At 36.5% G+C, this 20,220-nt stretch overlaps 1 protein-coding gene across 1 annotated transcript in view; it reads left to right on the forward strand.

Annotated features, from left to right (window-relative positions):
- Positions 1 to 20,220, forward strand: part of Pgm2a (phosphoglucomutase 2) — a 184,905-nt gene that overhangs the window by 939 nt on the left and 163,746 nt on the right. Inside the window, exon 2 of the mRNA XM_090390365.1 lies at positions 9,770 to 9,869. Coding sequence (XP_090246491.1) covers positions 9,770 to 9,869 — 100 coding nt within the window. The remainder of the gene's footprint in view (positions 1 to 9,769; positions 9,870 to 20,220) is intronic.

The following is a 20,220-nucleotide window of genomic DNA, read 5'->3' on the forward strand; positions in this document are numbered from 1 at the left end:
ATCCCCCCACCCCAAAATACAGTCAACGTATTTTATATCCTGACCCCCCCCCAATACAATCAATGTGTAAGGTTTGTTGTCACTAATAGCATTAGGAAGATTTCATCATATAACAGTCTTGTTTTAGATGAATATCCTCTGGTGTAACAGCATGTGAGGTACAGATAATCCTTGTATAACACTGTAGGTAGGTTCCTATAAAATCTCGTGCAGTGTAGAACCATGTTATATGGAACTAGGAACCAATACAAAAGAGAGTTATGTTCCAAAAGCTAACAAAAATACACCATTTTTTTTTATAACTATCTGAAACTTAATTTTTATTAAAAATAGTAATAACTGAACAAACGTCTTACAAACTGCGATAAATATATGCCAGATAATATACGTTCATTTAATTTTCTTCCTCTTCATCACTGCTAAGCACAATCAAACAAGAACATTTTCTCTTTTGCAGAATATCTTCACCTAAATTTACTTCTGCAGCCTAGATTTTGTGTTTCTTCTGCTCGCTAAAAAAATCAGTAATCTTGAGTTTGTTTGCTTTTGCTTGATAGACCTTTAACAATTTTATAGTATGGTGCTAAGCATTTCTGCCCCTTTTAGTCGAAGGATCTACATTCAAAAAATAAGATTATAATTCCTCAGCTAAATTTATGCCTTCTCGTATGCTTTTTAGTATAAAATTTGGAACCAGAATTTTCATCTGTGCCTATCATCCTCTGAATTGATTTGGTTTACTTCCATTTTTACGAAATCTGCTTTTGCTGGCCTGTTTTCTACCAGTAATTCTTGAACATCTTCAGTAGTCATATCATCAAAACCTTCCCCTCCTACCAACTTAGCAAGTTCTACTATTGCACCGATTCCATTTTCTGCCAGTTTGACCATATTTCCTGAATGAACTGATCTGGCCATACATTTTAACAATACACAGTCAATTGATGGTTGGTTTTACCTCTTTAAATGATAAAGATGTTATTCCGATACAGTGCACAATTGAAAAATGTTTCCATGCCTCTATTACTTCAATAGATTCAGGATCAATTTTTTCCAAAATCGATTGTAACGATTTTCTGTTGTATATTAGTTATCTGATGGCACTGGGGGTTCCCCCCCCCATCTCCATGATTTTTGAGTAATGAGTTTTAAAGGTAAATTAAAGAAATTGTATTAGGTGGTGGTATTACTTCAATGTTTGGATGACTTAAACTTTTGGATGGCCTGGTGCATTATCCAATAATAATAAAACTTTGAAATCTAGATTTTCTTCCTCGAGTTCGGTAGCACAGAACCTAACATGGGGATTTCCCAATAATTATTTTTGCATAAAGCAGAGCCAAAAGCAGAGATTCACAAAAAAAAGAATAGAAATGTTGAAATTAATCCGTAATAGCAGCATTTTCCCCACACAAAAGCTCAAAAATACAGTGTTATGCGAGGTTTGCTGCAATTCTCTAATCGTGTTAGACCGAAACTGTGTTATATAAGTACTGTTCTGTGCAAGGATTGATGCAATTTATCAATCTTGTTAGAGCAAAACCATTTTGCAGAAGTACCATGTTTTATGCGGGGGTTGCCTGTACATATTTGCATATTCGAAAATGAAGTCACCTGTGAAACTAAATAATACTGTTACTGAACAAGTTACAGCAAATGACTAATATTTTACACAAAGCAGATACGTATGAATCTATTGGCTCTTGGTTAGGGAAGAAGAGCAAAGGGAGAATTTAAGCAGAGGCTTACCCTTCATTTTGAGGTCACATTCTTTTGAACATAGCAACAATATCAGTGTTTTATTTTGTTTGATTTCAGATGATATAAATCACTTTCATGCACTATTGTCTATGTAATACAGGATCACCTAGACAAGACAGCAGTAATAGTTCAGACACAGCATGGGTTTGTTAAGGGGAAGTCTTGTCTGACCAATTTGATTGAATACTACGATGTGGTCACAAAGGAAACAAAAAATAATTTTGATATCATATACTTGGATTTCAGGAAAGCTTTTGATACTGTTTCACGTGGAAGACTACTATACAGATTGGAGCAGTATGGCATTAATGGCAAGTTACTGCAATAGATAAAGAGATGGTTGAGTGGAGATGGCAGAGAGTGGTAATAAATGGACACTGCTCTACATGGACTAATGTTATTAGCGGAGTCCCCCAGGGTTTGGTGCTGAGCCAATTGTTGTTTTGTGTGTGCAAATGACTAATATTTTACGCAAAGCAGATATGTATGAATCTATTGGCTCTTGGTTAGGGAAGAAGAGCAGAGGAAGAATTTAAGCAGAGGCTTGTCCATCATTTTGAGGTCACATTCTTTTGTACATAGCAACAATATCAGTGTTTTATTTTGTTTTATTTCAGATGATCTAAATCACATTCATGCACTCTTGTCTGTGTAATACAGGATCACCTAGACAAGACAGTAGTAATAGTTCAAGCACAGCATGGGTTTGTTAAGGGGAAGTCTCGGAAGTTTTCTGAGCAGTGCAGATAGTCTGCAAGAGTAGCTCATGGTGTCTTGTCAATGATATACAGGAATTTTTCTAGCAGGGATAAGGAGGTGATTATCCCCTTGTACAAGGCAGTGGTAAGGCCACACCTTGAATTCTGTGTAGAAGTCTGGAGCCCTCATTTTAGGAAGGATGTAGAGTTGCTAGAATGAGTACAAAGTAGGGCAACAATGTTTAGTGAGGGGAACAAAGGGGGTGCGCTTACCAAGAAAGGCTTAAGTTCTGAAAATTGCAGTGCCTGGAGAGTAGGCACCTGCGAGTTGATCTGATTGAGGTGTATACGATCTTGAATGGGATGAGCAAACTGAATGCTGATAGGATTCTTCCTCTTGCTCAGATTAAGAACATGAGGGGGCATAGATTCAAATTGAGAAAAGACAGTTGTGAATTGATGTATGTTGAAATTTGCCTTTAGCCAGCAGGTAGTTGATTGATGGAACAGACTTCCATTTTTTGTTGTGGATAGCCTAATTAAATTTAAGGCTGAGCTGGACAGGCATTTGGAGTTAATAGATGGGTGAAATGAGAAAGTTTTTTTTTTTTTTGTGGCCGATGCTCCATAAACTTGCTTTTTGCATTGTATGCCTCTGCTAATGCTATAATGCCAATGCTAAGCTTGCTTTCTTTCATCATTTGCTTTTATTTATGCTAATGATCAAAGCATAAGAATGCTTAGTACATCATAACCAGTAGAGATCCAGCTGAATTAATAGGAGCAAGCAAATTATAGTACTCTAATAATCAGATACCAAAAAAGTTTCCATATACATAGAGTATTATTATTTTTTTTTTATTTACATATACACAAACACCTTCCATTTACAATCAATCCTGTTAAGAAACCTCTACAGATTATAAAGTATCTCTTACAAATACATATGGTAGTACAAACCTAAGAAATGACATGCCTATTTATATAAAGCCTCCTCAACAATTCATGCTGAGGAAAATGGACCATAATCTACCACGCTGGTCCAGTGCGGGTTGGCAGATCGACCGTATTCAGCAGTCAGGGGCTTGAACCCCGGTCTAACTCAAAGAGCATGTGCTACTGCACTCCCGCTCCTGACCACTCGGCTATGGAGGCAATACCTGCACGTGGAAGACTGCTGCACAAATTGGAGCAGTGTGGCATTGGAGGCCAATTGCTGCTATGGATAAAGGGATGGTTGTGGAAAAGACAGAGAGTGATAATCAATGGACTCTGCTCATTGTGGACTAATGTTATTAGTGGAGTCCCTCAGGGTTCAGTGTTGGGTCCATTATTGTTTTCTGTATTTATAAATGATATTGATGATGGTATATCAAGCTTAATGTCTAAGTTTGCAAGACGATACAAAGGTTGGCAGGGTTGTTAAGGACATTACTGACGCTGTGCTGCTGCAACAAGATCTGGAAAGGTTGAGCAGATGGCTGAGAGGTGGCAAATGAAGTTTAACATTGACAAATGTAAAGTACTACATATGGGAAACAGCAACCCCAGAGCAACGTATCAACTCTGTGGTACTACACTGACAGTGGTAGAGAATGGAAAGTATCTGGGGGTAATTGTGCAGGCAGATATGAAGTTCTCTGAGCAGTGCAGATGGGCTGTAAGAGTAGCTCATGGTGTATTGTCAATGATATACAGGAATTTTTCTAGCAGGGATAAGGAGGTGATTATTCCCTTGTATAAGGCAATGGTCAGGCCACTCCTTGAGTACTGTATACAGGTCTGGAGGCCTCATTTCAAGAAGGATGTAGAGCTGCTAGAACGAATACAGAGAAGGGCAACAATATTAGTGAATGGAACAAAGAGTTGCTCTTACGAAGAAAGGCTTAAGTTTTTCAAATTACAGTGTCTGGAGACTAGACACCGGCGAGGTGATCTGATAGAGGTGTATAAAGCCTTGAATGGTTTGAGCATGCTCAATGCCGATGGAATTCTTCCTCTTGCTCAAAATAATCACCTGAGGGCATAAATTCAGATTGAGGAAAGAGAGATGTAGGATAGATATGCGGAAATTTGCCTTTAGCCAGCGTATAGTTGGTTGGTGGAACAGACTTCCATCCCTTGTTGTGGAAGTTGATAGCCTAAATAAATTTAATGCTCAGTTGGACAGGTATTTGGAACGAACGGAGGGGTGAAATGGGAGCTGGTTTTTTTTTTTTTTTTTTGGCTGACCCTGCATAATCTTGCTTTCTTGCATCCTATGCTAATGCTGAAGGAGACACAATATCTCCGAAGTTGTTTACTGCTGCCCTTAAGGAAACTTTCAGAAAATTAGACTGGTCACAGAAAGGAGTCAATGTGAATGGAGAGTACCTAAGCCATTTACGATTTGCAGATGATGTTGTGGTCATAAGCCATGATCTCAAATAATTAGAGGAAAATCTTATTCAGTTATGCAGAGTCAGTAAGGATTTTGGACTAAAGATGAATATGGCTAAAACAAAAGTAATGATTGAACAAGTATGCCACAGAAAGGGATATAATGATTGAAGGAGCAGTAATTGAAAAGGTGGAGCCATATACTTATCTGGGACAAGTTATTAGCTGTAATAATGATAAATGGCTGGAAGTGAAGAGAAGAATAAATTTTGAATGGATAGCATTCAGGAAATATAGTCACATACTGAAGTGCAATATCCTAGTTTGTCTGAAACGTAAAATAATGTACCAATGTATACTCCCCACCATGACTTAGAAGTGAAACTTGGGCACTCACCAAAAGAATGGAAGAGAAGCTGAGAACTACGCTGCAAAGAATGGAACGAATTATATTGGGATTCAGACTGTTGGATAAGAAGAGAAACACATGGATTAGGCAGCAAACTCGAGTAAAGGACATTCTTATCAAAACTGAAGAACTAAAATGGTCTTGGGCAGGACACGTAGCTCGAAGACATGATGACAGATGGACTAAGAAGATAACAGAATGGTACCCAAGAGGAGCTAAGAGAAAACCTGGATGACAACAACGGAGTTGGACAGATGAAATTCGTGAGTTTGTGGGTAGTAAATGGATGGCCATTGCACAAAACAGAAGGAACTGGAAAGTTGCTGGAGAGGCCTTCATCCTGCAGTGGATTGAAAATGGCTGATGATGAATACTGAAATGTTCCCATGTTTTCTGATTTTGTTAAGAGCAATAATATAGACATTTTACAATTTAGGAATATCATTGCCACCCACCTAACAGTACTAATTAAGAATTTTTCCAAACCATTTAAGAAAACTCCAGAAAACAGTTGCATTGGATTTGTGATCCCTATGCTTTTGATCTTTATTCATGTCCCGAAATTACCATTCAGCAGAAGGAAGATCTTATCGACCTGTCATCTGAAGAAGCATCGTGCTCTTTTCGAGACTACTTGGGAAACATTTTGGCTTTCACTTCGAGATGAATATCCAGAATTATCGAAAATGGTAATACAAACATTGCTTCCTTTCAGGTCTATGAAAACAAAAAATGCATTCCAGATTTGATCCAGAAGATGACATGAGATTAGTAATTTCAAACATTGTACCAAATATGGACCAAATATTATCAGTTATCCAGGCTCATCCTTGTTAATTGTTTTGTTTTGTAATTGTTCATTTTTATTGTTTTTTAATCTTAATTGATGAATAAGAATTTGATTTATTTTTTGTTTTTTGCTGTATTCAATTAAAATATTAAACAATTATTTTAATGTGTAAATTAAAATGGAAACAGTTTTTTTTTATTCCTTTCTCAGTACTCGAATAAAATTTTCTACTGCATAATTTATAAAATGCTATTTTTGTTCTCTAAAAATCTGGTCATCCTACCTCAGGATTTACATTGAGGTTCAATTTTATATTTAATAAAGGGGGTCACGAGCGAAATAAGTTTGCACGCCACTGCCATATACCACAGAATTTTATGAATTTATTTAGAAAAATAAATTCATAAAATTTTCATTTATTTAGAAAAGAATGAATTTATAAAAATATATAGAAAGAGCCTGGGCCTAAGGTCAGTTGGGATATCTGCTAGCTCTTAACACTCTTGTCCATTTGTGTTTTAGCTGAAAAATTAAACCAACTTTTCCTTTTTTTAATTTTCCATTTATCTATTCTGTGAAACAGTCATTCATTTTATGTATTTCTGAAAAAATTGCTACATACAGAAATTAAATACCAGTGAAAACAAATTTTTTTTATTTTCCCAACTACCAGTCCAATCGCATAATTATTTTCAGTCAGATCTGCAAATTTGAGTTCGGAGAAGAGCCCGATACTAACCAGTAAACAGATGTAGAATGATTGTTGTTAAACAAAGGAGAAGCTCTTGGAAATTCAATGGGATGGACCTATGAAGTTTGGCTTTTGCTTCAAAACCATATATAGTACTAAAGTAGTATAACTTTTCTCAGCTTTTCATGTTTGGATAAGTATGAAAAAAATGTTGAAAGTAGTGATCCTAGGCTTTCAAATGTATTTTGTGCCGGAGAAGTACTGTACTTAATATGTGATTTTTATGTCAGAAATGTATTGAGAATTGCATGTGATTGGTATTGAAAAAGAATTAAAATAGCTTGAAATAATTCACTGTAGTATAAAGTGTTTCAATTAAAAGGCACTGGGGTCTAACCTGCTTATTTTTAGGGTTGGTACATTTTGTCTAGATCCTTTTTTTTTTAATCATATCTCAATTGTGGTTTTTAAATTTGATGTTAAAATTAGCCTAAATATTATTTAGATTTTACATTTTTTTTATATTAAAATTTTGCTTAATGCATTTTTCCCAGTAGAAAAGTTGTACCCTGGCCTTGGTTTAGTCGAAAAACAGTGTCATTCTACTTCAGGAATGAATGTAAACTGATTTTATCAAAAAAAAATTAAAAATGAATACAATGCTTGTAGCATGAGGAAATTCTGCACAACTGCAGTCATATAACTAGTGCAGCTAAACACATATACTGAAGACCAAGTATTCCATACAACCATTGTGTGTTTGTTTTTTCTTCAAATAAAACTGGGTTATGTTTGTTTCTGAAATACACTGATGATATTGTTGGACTAAGCTAATGACAGGAAGCAACTTTTCTGTTGAGAAAAAAGCAGCTGATTAGGCAAAGATTTGAACATTTCAACCCAAATACAACAAAAAAGGTGCAGATGACAAATAGCCTAAAGTAAAAATAAGCAAGACACATTCCAGTGCCTTTTAATTGAAACACCTTGTTTATACATATATATATACACTACAGTATTTATTGAAGAGTATACCAAGAAAACCAAAAGGCTATATGAAATTTAATAACTAGGGTGCTTTGCCCCCTGCTCGCTGTGCTCGCTTCTGTTGATAAAATAAAATACTTACAGAAGCTTTTGGCACTGTGTGTCTCTTGCTCAGCTATGAATACATAAACATGTTACTATATCTATATAATATCGGTGTAGATACACCATAGACAACTCTTATAGAAAAACTATGATCATAGTGTGAAAGGCATCATTTCATCTATCTCATATTGTGCTCATCCTTCACAACGAGTTACCATGTATTGCACTACCTCAAATAAGTAACACTTCACTAATAGAGAAGACTATTGTCACTTATTCTCGGTGGGCACCACCACACAGACAGCACCGTTTTATAGCTAGTTGGTTTTTCATTGGTGGTTGCCTTTCACACTGCAATCATAGTTTTTCTTTAAGAGTTGTCTATGAAGTATCTACAGCAATATTATATAGATGTAGAATCTTAAACTTTTAAAATATTATTCCTTGTTGCATTTAGTTTATTTAAATAAATACGTTGCATATGGAAATCAAAAATGGTACCGCGTGGTCATGTTAGATGAACATAGTGTGTGAAGCTTAAATAGAAGCTTGTTTTACCACAATAAAACAAGCTTCTGTTACGTATTGCATGTTACCTGCTTCTCCCATTGGCTGAATAAATATCACTAGGAGGAAAATTATTTTAATGTATAGAAAGATAAAGAATATAGGTAATCAGAGTAAAAGTATACTTATTGTACCATAAGGCCAAATACTCAAGTAACCTAAGTTAGTCTTCAGTGTTATACCTTATAATTAAATACATAAAATACAATAAAATAGTGAAATACAATAAAGATAAAAATAAAATGATGATAAAGCAAATTACTGATAAAAGGATATATTGAATGGTACATTATTCTGTCAGATTGCTGCTAAAGTTAATATAGATTGCGGCTTTAATTTTAGAGCATTTGGACCTAGACGAACTGGCAAACAAAAATAGATAGTGCCAGCCAATTACTGTTAGGATGTATTGAGTGGTGTGCTAGCCCTTGTCAACTTACCATTCAATGTATCCTTTTATCAGTAATTTGCTTTATGGTCATTTTATCTTTATTGTATTTCATTTTTATTATTTTATTGTGTTTTATATGTTTAATTCATTATTAGCCTTATGGTGCAAGGAAGCCTGAGGCTTGTGCTGCCGTATCTGCTGTTTTTAGCTTTTTGAAAGCAATAAAGGTTTTTAATCGTATTTAAAATTTATATGTTATTGTTATTTATTTATGTTTTTTGTTTTTAGATCTGGACATGGTGGCCTAATTAATTAGGTCACTGAGATGTTAAATTTTTAGATATTACCTGGTCTTGGCGCATTATAGCCTTAGTTGCTAATGCGCCAATAAAATCCAAACCAAACAAACAAAGCTTATGCTGCACCAGCCAAAAAAAAGAATTTCTGAGTTACCCTGAGAGAGAGAGAGAGAGAGAGAGAGAGAGAGAGAGAGAGAGAGAGAGAGAGAGAGAGAGAGAGAGAGAGAGAGAGAGAGAAGTAGAAGGAAATCACCAATAAAGAGAAGAATGATGATATCCAGCTCAGGACCCTGGGTGTGCCAAACCCATACTCACCAGATGTGAGCCCCTAGGGTTATAATTATAGGGTATAACACTGAAGACTAACTTAGGTTACTTAAGTATTTGGCCTTATGGAACAATAGGCGTACTTTTACTGTGATTACCTATATTTCTATATTCTTATTAAATTTCATATGGCCTTTTGGTTCTCTTGGTATGCTGTTAAAAAAAAAAAACTGTAGTATATATTTTACAGACTGATGTAATGTTAAATCAACAATTTGATGGCATTAATCTTATCTGAGACTTTTTCTAATTTTCTATTCTTTATTTTAAATCTTACACACACACACACACACACACACACACAAAAACATAGACACACAGGTATATACACATAAATGTGTATGTTTTATTCATTCATTTTGTAGAATGAGGATACAAGAGCTGCAGTTCTTAAGCTAGTTAAGAAGAATGACATAGGTGCCTTAGATAAGATGCTAATGACAAGGTTGGGTTTTGGCACAGCAGGTAAGAAATAAAATTGAAGAATCTTAATAAAAAGAGCTCTTTAACAGTTTGCATTAATATTTTACAACTTTTACATTTATATACTATAATGAATAAGATATTTTTGCTGGGATGGGAGGCTTTGTAAAGCTGTTTAAAGGTATGAAGTGGCAATGATGTTTTATTTTTGAAATTGAATACAGTACTTGTTACTGATTTGATGAGAATTTTTTCTAGGTTTTTTTTTTTTTTTTTTTTTTAGGAGCATTAGCAACTAAGGCCATATTGCTCCGGTAGATGCGGTGGTCATTCCCTGACCTTTCTGCATCCTCCGTATTTGGTGGTCACGGGCTCGAACCCCGGTCTAATCAAGAAGCATGTGCTACGCACTGCTGCTCCTTCTCACCTGGCTACGGAGGCACCTCTTAAATCTTATAGGATTATCCAATGTAATACTTTGAAGCATCATTTCATTTATGCGCTCAAAGGAAGATACTTTAATAACAGTCATTTCATGATGTACCAGCAGAATTATGCATTTTTTTAAATGTTGGTCAACTCCCAGTAATGGATTCTGATACATCAAGTAGCTATATTGACGTTAAAAACATTTTTACTGGTGTTATTTGGATAAAAACATTATGTTACCTAGAAATCGTCACGAAACCTGATATGCGTGCAGTGACACAACAAGTACAACACATGCGTCCAAGAAAACTCAATTGTACGCAACAAGTGCAGTGATACAAGTACAGTTGAGCAGTGACATGCTATGTTATACTGTTATATCAGCATAATGATTAATATGCAAGTGACATAGGTGCCTTAAGAAAGGAAAGTTGAACAGAAATGTGAATCCAGATGAAATTCAACAAGAGTGTTTTGTTATAGCTGGGAGTTCCCAAACTGCACCCAAAAAAACTCGAGCTGAAGTAATGAAGGAATATCATGACTGGAAGAAAAGGAAATTTAAACTATGCCAAATCGTAATGAAATTCAACCTCAGAGTTCTACTATGCCTGGTACTTTCAGGAATCTAAAACTCCAGCAGAACGGATGAAGGAATATCGTGCACAAAAAAAAGCGAAATTAGAAATGACTAATAATGAGACTCCTGATTACATCCCTATGGTGTCTGCACGAGTTTGAAAAACTAGTGTACAAAAACCCATTTGGATTTAGTTGTAATGTTTGTGATCGTGATCATTTATGGTTTCAATTAGATTTGAAACCATTTCTAACAACTTCATATGAATTACTTCAATACTTTCATGACGTGTAATACATATCATGTCATACTTCATTGAAAGATGGATGGATACCAACTATGGCCACATCAAATGGATTTATACATCCAACATATCCTGCTCATTTGCCTCCACTAGATGTTTTAACCGAGCATTTGATATTACAACGATTACCCTTTATGCAAATTCTTCGTTTACGTTACGAACATGGACAATATGGGATAATTGGACAAGTCATAAATGTACCAGTTAACATAAATGCGATGGTTCATCAGTCACCTAGAGAATTAGATGACGGTTATGCCATTAATGTACATATAAAACGAAGAGTCATACATAAATCATCATATCTTTTTTTTTTTTTTTTTTTTTTATGAAAACCCCAAACAGAAGAGGTATTAGAACCTATAGTACTATGCTTGGGTTGGAGGTTCAGAAGACGAAAGAAGATATTTGTTGCCATTAGACTTGAACTTCTGTAGACTGTAATTTTCAGGAAATGCATATGAAGAAAGATTGTTCCAGAAAATGGCAGATGAATGAATAAACGAGAAAGATAAGTTGGTTCTGTGAGTTTGAAGTTGGACAATAAATGGATGTTTGCTGGTGGCAGCACGTGTTTAGACTGTTTTTAAAGAGAGAGCGGGAATATAGAAGCCAATTCAGAAGAACAGTGCCCATAGTATCTGTAGAAAAAGCCTGCAGCAGAAACAGTACATCTATGAGACAGCAAGTGGGGAGACTCTGTTAGAGAGGAGTCATTTATTAACCTAACTGCCCTCTTCTGAATGGAATCTAGAAGCCTAAGAGACGTTTTGGGGGGCACTGCCCCAGATGTGGAAACAATATTCCATGGTAGGGAAGATTTGCAATTTGTACGGAGTGAACAGCTGTTTGGAAGAAAAGTAATGCCGAGAGCGAAAGAGAAAACCAAGTTTTTTAGATGCAGAGGAAGCAATATTTGTAATGTGCTTATGCCAAGACAGATTAGAAGTCAGTGTAATCCCCAAAACAGATATATCATTTTGCCTAGAAATCGGAGTGTCACCAAAGATAAGCATAGGAGCAGAAGAATCCTTTTTGCGAGATATAAGACAAGACTGAGTTTTAGAAGGATTGAAATCAACTAAGTTGTCTTTGCCCCACTGGAGATCGGCATTCACAGAATTGGTAGCGGATATTCGAGAAGTTGAAGCTGATTGAGCAGGGCAAGGTTTCTCAAAATGGAATGTGGAATGCAATGTGCTATCATCGGCAAAACTATGGATAGGATTTCCGGTCAATGGAAGAAGGTCATTAATATACAAGAGGAAAAGAGTGAGAGAAAGAACTGAACCTTCGGGGGGAAACCAGCATTAGTGGAGAAGTTAGAAGACAGAGAGACATCTACCATTACCCTCAGTGAGCGATCAGAGAGAAAACTAGATAACCAATTGCAAAAGTTGGCATACCATAAAATGGAAGCTTGTTTAGAAGGCCTTTATGCCAAACATGATCGAAAGCCTTTGAGATGTCAAGAGCAACTGCTTGCGTTTCACCGAACATTTCCATTGAATTTATCCATAAATGAGTAACATAAGCCAGAATATCACCAGTGGATCGATACTGACGGAATCCATGCTGCAATCGTTGTTCAGACAGAAGGTTTCTAAGTAGTTTAAGAGTTACGGTTAATTGATTTCTTCATTACTTTAGAAAGAGTAGAAGTAATTGCAATGGGACAGTAATTGGATGGAAGGGATTTGTCACCCTATTTAGAAACTGGCTGGATATGAGCAAATTTCCAATCAGAAGGAAAAACACCTTTGGAATAAGAAAGTAAAAAAAGGTGGCAAAGAACAGGAGTAAGCACAGGTTTTGAGAACAAGTGGAGAAATATCATCAGGACCTAGAGCTTTCTTAGTATCAAGATTCGTCAAAATTCTTCTGACATCCTTTTGATGGAAGACATCTGGAGGCATTGAATGGAGCATGTTGGGAATGGTGGGAAGTGTTTTAACAAGATCATTAATACATGAGTTGGAAGAAAAATGGGATGCTAGCAGGTCAGCTTTATCCTTGGCTGAAGTGACAACAGAACCATCTGGTTTTGACAGACTTGGGAACAGAGATGGGCAAAAGTTGCGGCCAATAGCTTTGGCAAGAGACCAGAATGCTCGGCTACCATTAGGGCAAGAAGCAAGTTTTCTACTCTTAGCCTGTTAAAAATCTAGTTTGGACTGATTAATAACTGCTTTACAATTGTTGCGAGCTTTGGTGTAGGCAGAAAATGAAATTGAAGAATTGGAAACAAGCCAATTACAATATGCAACGTTCTTCTCTTGAACAGCCTTAGCACACATATTGGAACACCAAGGTTTAGATAAAGGACGAGATTTTCGAGTGGAGTGTGGGATAAAGGATCCCATTCCTACAAGAATAATTTCACTGATACGATCTGAGCAAACATTGACATCAGAAGTTTTGAAACAGTAATCCGACCAAGGGAAAGAAGAAAAGAAATCTTGCAGGTCATCCCATTTTGCATTCTTTAATGCCAAACAATGCAAGACTGCATTGGAGAAGAGACAATCACCAAGTTATGATCTGAGGTGCCTAAAGGACCACTTGCTTCAATGGTGTACTTAGAAGGGTTGTTTGTGAGAAAAAGATCAAGCGTGTTGGCTGTATGGTTAGGATTGTCCGGTATTCTTGTAGGTAAATGAACAATCTGTGCAAGGTCATTAGTAATTGCAAAAGCCTCAGCATCTCAAACAGCTGGAGTTGTGAACATTAAAATCACCAAGGAAAGTTGGACTGGAGAAAGTCAAGTTTCAAAGAGAGGAAGTCAAATAACTCCAAGTGATTAGTGGAATTGGGAGAACTGTAGAGACAACAGATGAATTTGACATAATGAGCTAGAGAGATTTTAAGCCACCGAAGATCGAAAAGAGGAGATCCCAAACTACCAAGTCTCTGACAGGGAATATCGGAATGGATATATATATACAGGGTGTTTCAGTTAAACGTTTCAGAACTTCTAAGAGGGGTAGGGTACATCCTGACAACTCGAAATCATATAGCAATGTGGGGTTGGAAATGCTTTCCTGAAGCGGTGTTGTACACAGAAGCACCATAAAGAAAAGAGACCGTAAGTGAGAAATCGTTTTAATAATACATGAAAAGAAGCAAAAGGTACATGGATTAAAGTAAGTGTTCGAAGTTTCTTCCACGGGCTACAATGCACGCCTCACAGCTCCGACGCATGGACATCCAAACATTCTGGAATACTCCAGGCGAATTTCGAATTTCTTCGGCAGCTACTGCGATTCTTGCAACCAGCTCCTCAGCATTGTCAACAGGGGTGTCATAAACTAGCGATTTCATATGACCCCAGAAATAAAAATCAAGACATGATAGGTCAGGTGACCGAGCAGGCCAACGCACGGGACCACCACGTCTCGTGCGTTGGCCTGTGAGATCACCTCATCGGACCTTACCTGTTACCGTGTCGTCTAACCGGACCTATCTACTTGATCTTTCTGCAGCAAGTATTGCCACAACTTTTGAGAGATGAACAGATTTCTGCATCGACGCAACAGACAATGTGGTTCCAACACGATGGAGCCCCTGCCCATTATAGCGGAGATGTTCGTAACTACCTGGATGTCACATTTGGTCAACAGTGGATCGGACGTGGTGGTCCCGTGGGTTGGCCTGCTCGGTCACCCGACCTATCATGTCTTGATTTTTATTTCTGGGGTCATATGAAATCGCTAGTTTATGACACCCCTGTTGACAATGCTGAGGAGCTGGTTGCAAGAATCGCAGTAGCTGCCGAAGAAATTCGAAATTCGCCTGGAGTATTCCAGAATGTTCGGATGTCCATGCGTCGGAGATGTGAGGCGTGCATTGAAGCCCGTGGAAGAAACTTCGAACACTTACTTTAATCCATGTACCTTTTGCTTCTTTTCATGTATTATTAAAACGATTTCTCACTTACGGTCTCTTTTCTTTATGGTGCTTCTGTGTACAACACCGCTTCAGGAAAGCATTTCCGACCCCACATTGCTATATGATTTCGAGTTGTCAGGATGTACCCTACCCCTCTTAGAAGTTCTGAAACGTTTAACCGAAACACCCTGTATATGCACAAGTACCACCTTTGAGGCGAAAGGAATCGTACAGCGAATAGTTTGGGCAACTGAGATGAGCAGTAGTTGAATCAACTGATAACTGAGATTCTGTCAGAAAAATATATGGTATTTGGCAGACTGCAAATGGAAAATGGACATCGTTAAGATTAGAGTTGAGACCACGTATATTTGTGAAATGAAATAGGAAGTGTTTGGGAGGTTTAAATCTTTTCGCAGATAAGCTTACTCTATTAGTTTGACAATTCGTGGTGTATTTAATAGTAAGAAAAAGTGGGGGGACATGCTGTGTGAAGTAATGAAATTTTTGGATATGGCGTACACATGGTAAGAATATACCCAGATCCTTGACATAACGTGGCCTCAACAATGCTCCCAATACATACTCCCCTCCAGTCACTATCTGGCAGAGTAGAGGTAGCAAGATTATACACAAGCAGATTCGGAAGCCTCCTAAAGGGTTACCAATAGGTTTGATCTGGTGTACGGCCTGCGAACACCGTTTTAGATATCTACAAGGATGTGTGCAGAAGAAAATAGTGAAAATAAATTCTACAGCATAAAAGTGAGTGACGATTTCTTGGGGACAAATGATGATAGTGAACAGGAACATTCAGATGAAATTGCGGAACCTGTCAACAATAATGATGAACTATTGTTAATTCAACAACAAACATTATTATGGTCTGAAGATAAATATTTATGTATAGCGCCGGATCAGAAATCATCTCAAACATGTTTCATATTTGATATACATGAGAACTTTCTTTTCCAGCTATATATATTTGGGACATGCATGAATTAAAAATGGATTGAAAATTACTCCCTTTATGATGGCATTGAGTCAAATTTGTAGATCTGATCATCGTGGAGTAACTTCCCAACATTTGCTATACATGGCACTGCAGAAAATTTGCAGATAAAACCCATGAAGTGGTTGCACAAGATTTATACCACGGATATCATTCTGAAGAACAATTAGCAAGTATGCAAAATAAAATTCATAAATTGTCAGTGACTGAAACTGCAGGACTTCCATACCTTTTACCATTATTGAAAGGTAAACTGTAAACAATTACTAGAAATATATATGTGGTCGATGGATTGGTAAACAGTGCAATCAGTACTTTTAGTATATTTTGAATTTGAGGACGACGAAACAGTTAAACGAGTTTGGATGAAATTTCCTGAGTCAAAAATAGGACATAACCTTAAATCTTGTTATAAACATTAGGTGAAAGATAAACATTTACCTAGTCAATCCTTACCTATTATAAAACGATAGACTAATATTCCATTCAAGAACAATAGGAAGTTAACATGTAGACATACACAGTTTATTTTAGTATGTGCTTGTGCTATACATAAATCTCAAGGAGGGACCTTCGACAAAGTTGTATATAATTATGAGAAAGATCGTCAACAGCAACTTGTATACATGGCATTATTTCGAGTTACCTCATTGCAAAGTTTAAATATTACAAATCCCCATGACAATTTCGCATTTCACCATGGCAAAGCTACTAGTAATATAGAAGTATGCGCTGAACTAGATCGCTTGAAAAATAATAAGCTACCGTTTCTACAGGATGAACTGCAAGATTTCATGCAAAGTGGTATATCTATATCGTCAGTGAACGTACAAAGTTTACATGCCCATGTTCGAGATGTTGAAACGGACACAATCTTACAGTGATCCAAAATATTGATATTAAGTGAAATATGGTTAGATAATGATGAATATATTACTTATACCATTCCAATGTGTGACTCAATTTAAAATGTCGGATGTTCGTAGTGATGGTGTTGCTGCGATATATCAACATGAAGGTACAATTGTCATCAGTACACCACATATCTTTGCCAACATAATAGCAGCAATGCGACAGGGATATCAAATGAAATTGGAGACATTTGTGGATCTTTGTGCAAATTCAGTAGTGAATCTATTTTCATCGTTGCCATATACATCACTCCAGGGATGTCATTAGATAAAATTTGTAAACAAGAATTTGATGCCGTATTCCATTGAAGGTGCAAAAATTATTGGAGAAGCCACTGGATCATATACCTATAGTTCTCGCTGGTGATTTCAATCTAGAATTAATTTCTGAGGCTGGAAAGAAGTTTTGTAAATTTATGAAAGATGTCTTCAATTTAGATATTAAGTCAAATACTTTAGTAAATACTACACGTAATGGAACGGCAATCGATGGAGTATTCACTCAGGAATTAAAATCATTTGAGTGTTAAAATTATATATCTTATTTCAGTTACCATAGACCAGGGGTGGGCATGCATGAGGTCAATGAGAGCCGCATTCCACTTTTTCATATATTATAAAGAGCCACACCATAGTTACATAGTATTAAATACACAAATTCAAATTTAATTTAATTTAATTAATATGATTACATATTCTACACAAGTCTTAAGTGCAATGTAAAGTATACATATATAAGAAAATGTAATTAAGAGAAAGAAAATACAAAATAATTATTTCAAAATTTTATTAATAAAAATAAAATATAATAAAAATGCACAATATAATGCGTAGCTTAATTTAATTTATTATAATTTATTATAATATCAGTTACCATAGACCACTGGTGAGCACGCATGAGGTCAATGAGAGCCTCATGCGTGCTTTGTTTATTTAATTTTTTCAAAGTAATTTCCTCTACATTCAATACACCTCTCCATCCTCCGAAACCAATCTTTAAACCAGTTCTGCCAAGTTTCACTAGGGAGTAAAGCACAGTCCACACTCGTTGTCCCAAGCCCGTAGAAGGTCCTCATCACTGGAAAACCGCCTCCCTTTTAGCTTCATTTTCACATGCGGGAACAGTGCAAAGTCGCAGGGAGCAAGGTCTGGACTGTAGGGAGGGTGCTCGAGAAGTTTCAGTCCTGTCGTGGTCAAATATTCGGTGCAGGCTTTGGCGCGGTGAGCTGCAGCATTATCGTGATGGAGGTACCAGGTGTCCATTCTTGACTTTGGCCGCAGGTTCTTCATAGATCCAATGACTTTAGGCAGGCATTGTTCAGTATACCACTTAGCTGTGACTGTCTTCTTCGTGTCCAAAACGACACGTTCCACAATTCCACTCGATTTGAAAAATACAGCTATCATTTTCTTCTTTACAGATCGGGATTTTCTGACAATTACGGGTGTGTCGTCATCATCAAAGACCCAAACTTTGTTTTGAGCCTTGGTCGGCAGATCGTAATAGTACAGCCAAGTCTCGTCACCTGTCACGATGTTGTTCACATACCGAGATTGTCCCTTATCAAACTTTTTTAACATCTCCCGGCACCAAGTCACACGTCGTGTCATCTGCTCTTCAGTCAGTTGATGCGGCACCCAGAGAGAACAAAGTTTCTTCACGTGCAAATGATCTTGCAGAATCGAACGAATTGCTGGTGCATTTAGGCTCAAAGTATCCTCTATCTGTTGGTAGGTCACTCGCCTGTTTTCGTCAAGCATTTTCCTCACAGCAGTAACGTTTTCCTCCCTAACTGACGTTCGTGGCCCTCCCGGCCTCTCAGAATCCTCCAGAGCGAAATTTCCCCTTTGGAATTCTCTATACCACCTGAATATTGTTGTACGATGTGGACAATCATCATCTAGTGCAAGAGTCATTTCTTCTAAGCACTGGTCTATGGTTAAATCACGCACGAAATTATACCGCAAAACTATCCTTATCTCATTTCGTGACCACGATGCCATCGCAAGCACTTTACACTCTCACTACTAATGAATAACTGAGCCCATCGACTTGGCACGGCGGCTACTATGCACGTATGAACATGTCTCAACATGCAGCAACAAGCAGCTTCCTGTGATTCATTGTTGCGTCATATTGCAAAACTTTCCTAGTACCCTTTGTAATAAAAATGCATTAATAAAAAGTATAACATTTAACAAAGACACCTTTGGTCAAATCTTTGAAATTTGGCCTAAAATTTGTTAAAGCCATTCACAGCAATTCTGTGAGATGATGATTGGTCGACTGTGAATGATATTTTGACTTCACGAACTTCATTGTGGAGTACAAAGATTCACAGCAGTATGTTCTACCAAAAATTTAAATTAGATGGCAAGCAGCTTCCTTTAAGTGTGGATATTTTGATTCTGGCACAAGTTTCCAAAATTCAATTATAGAAGTAGATTTGTGCTGCATTTGCAATGCCTGATTCTCTTTCATCTCTAATAACTCCAATTCCCCAGCTGCTTTTTTCAACAAGTATTATTTCAGAAATTGGAAATCCATCTTCAGTAATATCACAAATAAATGGGTTTACAAAATATGCAAATGTAGATTTCAAACTTTTCAAATCTTCAAACCTATATTTGAAATCTTCTTGCAATTCTTCCAATTTTTCTTTGTATTCGTCTAAATTTTCTTCTTTGATATTAATTATATTTGCTTTTACTCGTGGAAAATGATTAAATATTTTGTTCTTAAGATCGTACACAAAAAGCCGAAGTTTAGCTTCAAAACTAAATACAGTTTGTGACAAATCAATAATAATTTTTTCCTTTCCTTGTAAAGCCAAATTAAGTGTTTGCAAATGTTGTATAATGTCTGTAAGGAACATTAAGTCAGAAAGCCAAGTTTTATTTTCTAATTCTGGGTATTTTTTTCCTTTTTCTTTTGTAAATGTTATGATAGGATTTAGAAGTTCCACAAAATGGCTCAAAACATTGTAAGTTGACAGTCATCTTACAACACACCATAGGGATAAATCACTGGGCAATTTATCTATTTTGTCATTCACTAGTAACTCTTCTAAAAAGTTCTTAAATTGACTATGTGTTTTGCATTTGTTCTAATTAAATTCACAATCTGCAAAACAATTTTCCAGAAATTTTCTTATTTGAAATACTTCGCTATGAGATGCTTGCGGTGAATTATACAGTGAAGAGGTAAGAAACGTGGAATTTTAAGATCGTTGTTTAAAAGACCAATGAGATCTTGGTTTTCCCTATCA

The sequence above is a fragment of the Mastigoproctus giganteus genome, chromosome 2 (assembly GCF_048544385.1).
Source record: "Mastigoproctus giganteus isolate SK-2022 chromosome 2, ASM4854438v1, whole genome shotgun sequence".
In the NCBI taxonomy this organism is placed as follows: domain Eukaryota; kingdom Metazoa; phylum Arthropoda; class Arachnida; order Uropygi; family Thelyphonidae; genus Mastigoproctus; species Mastigoproctus giganteus.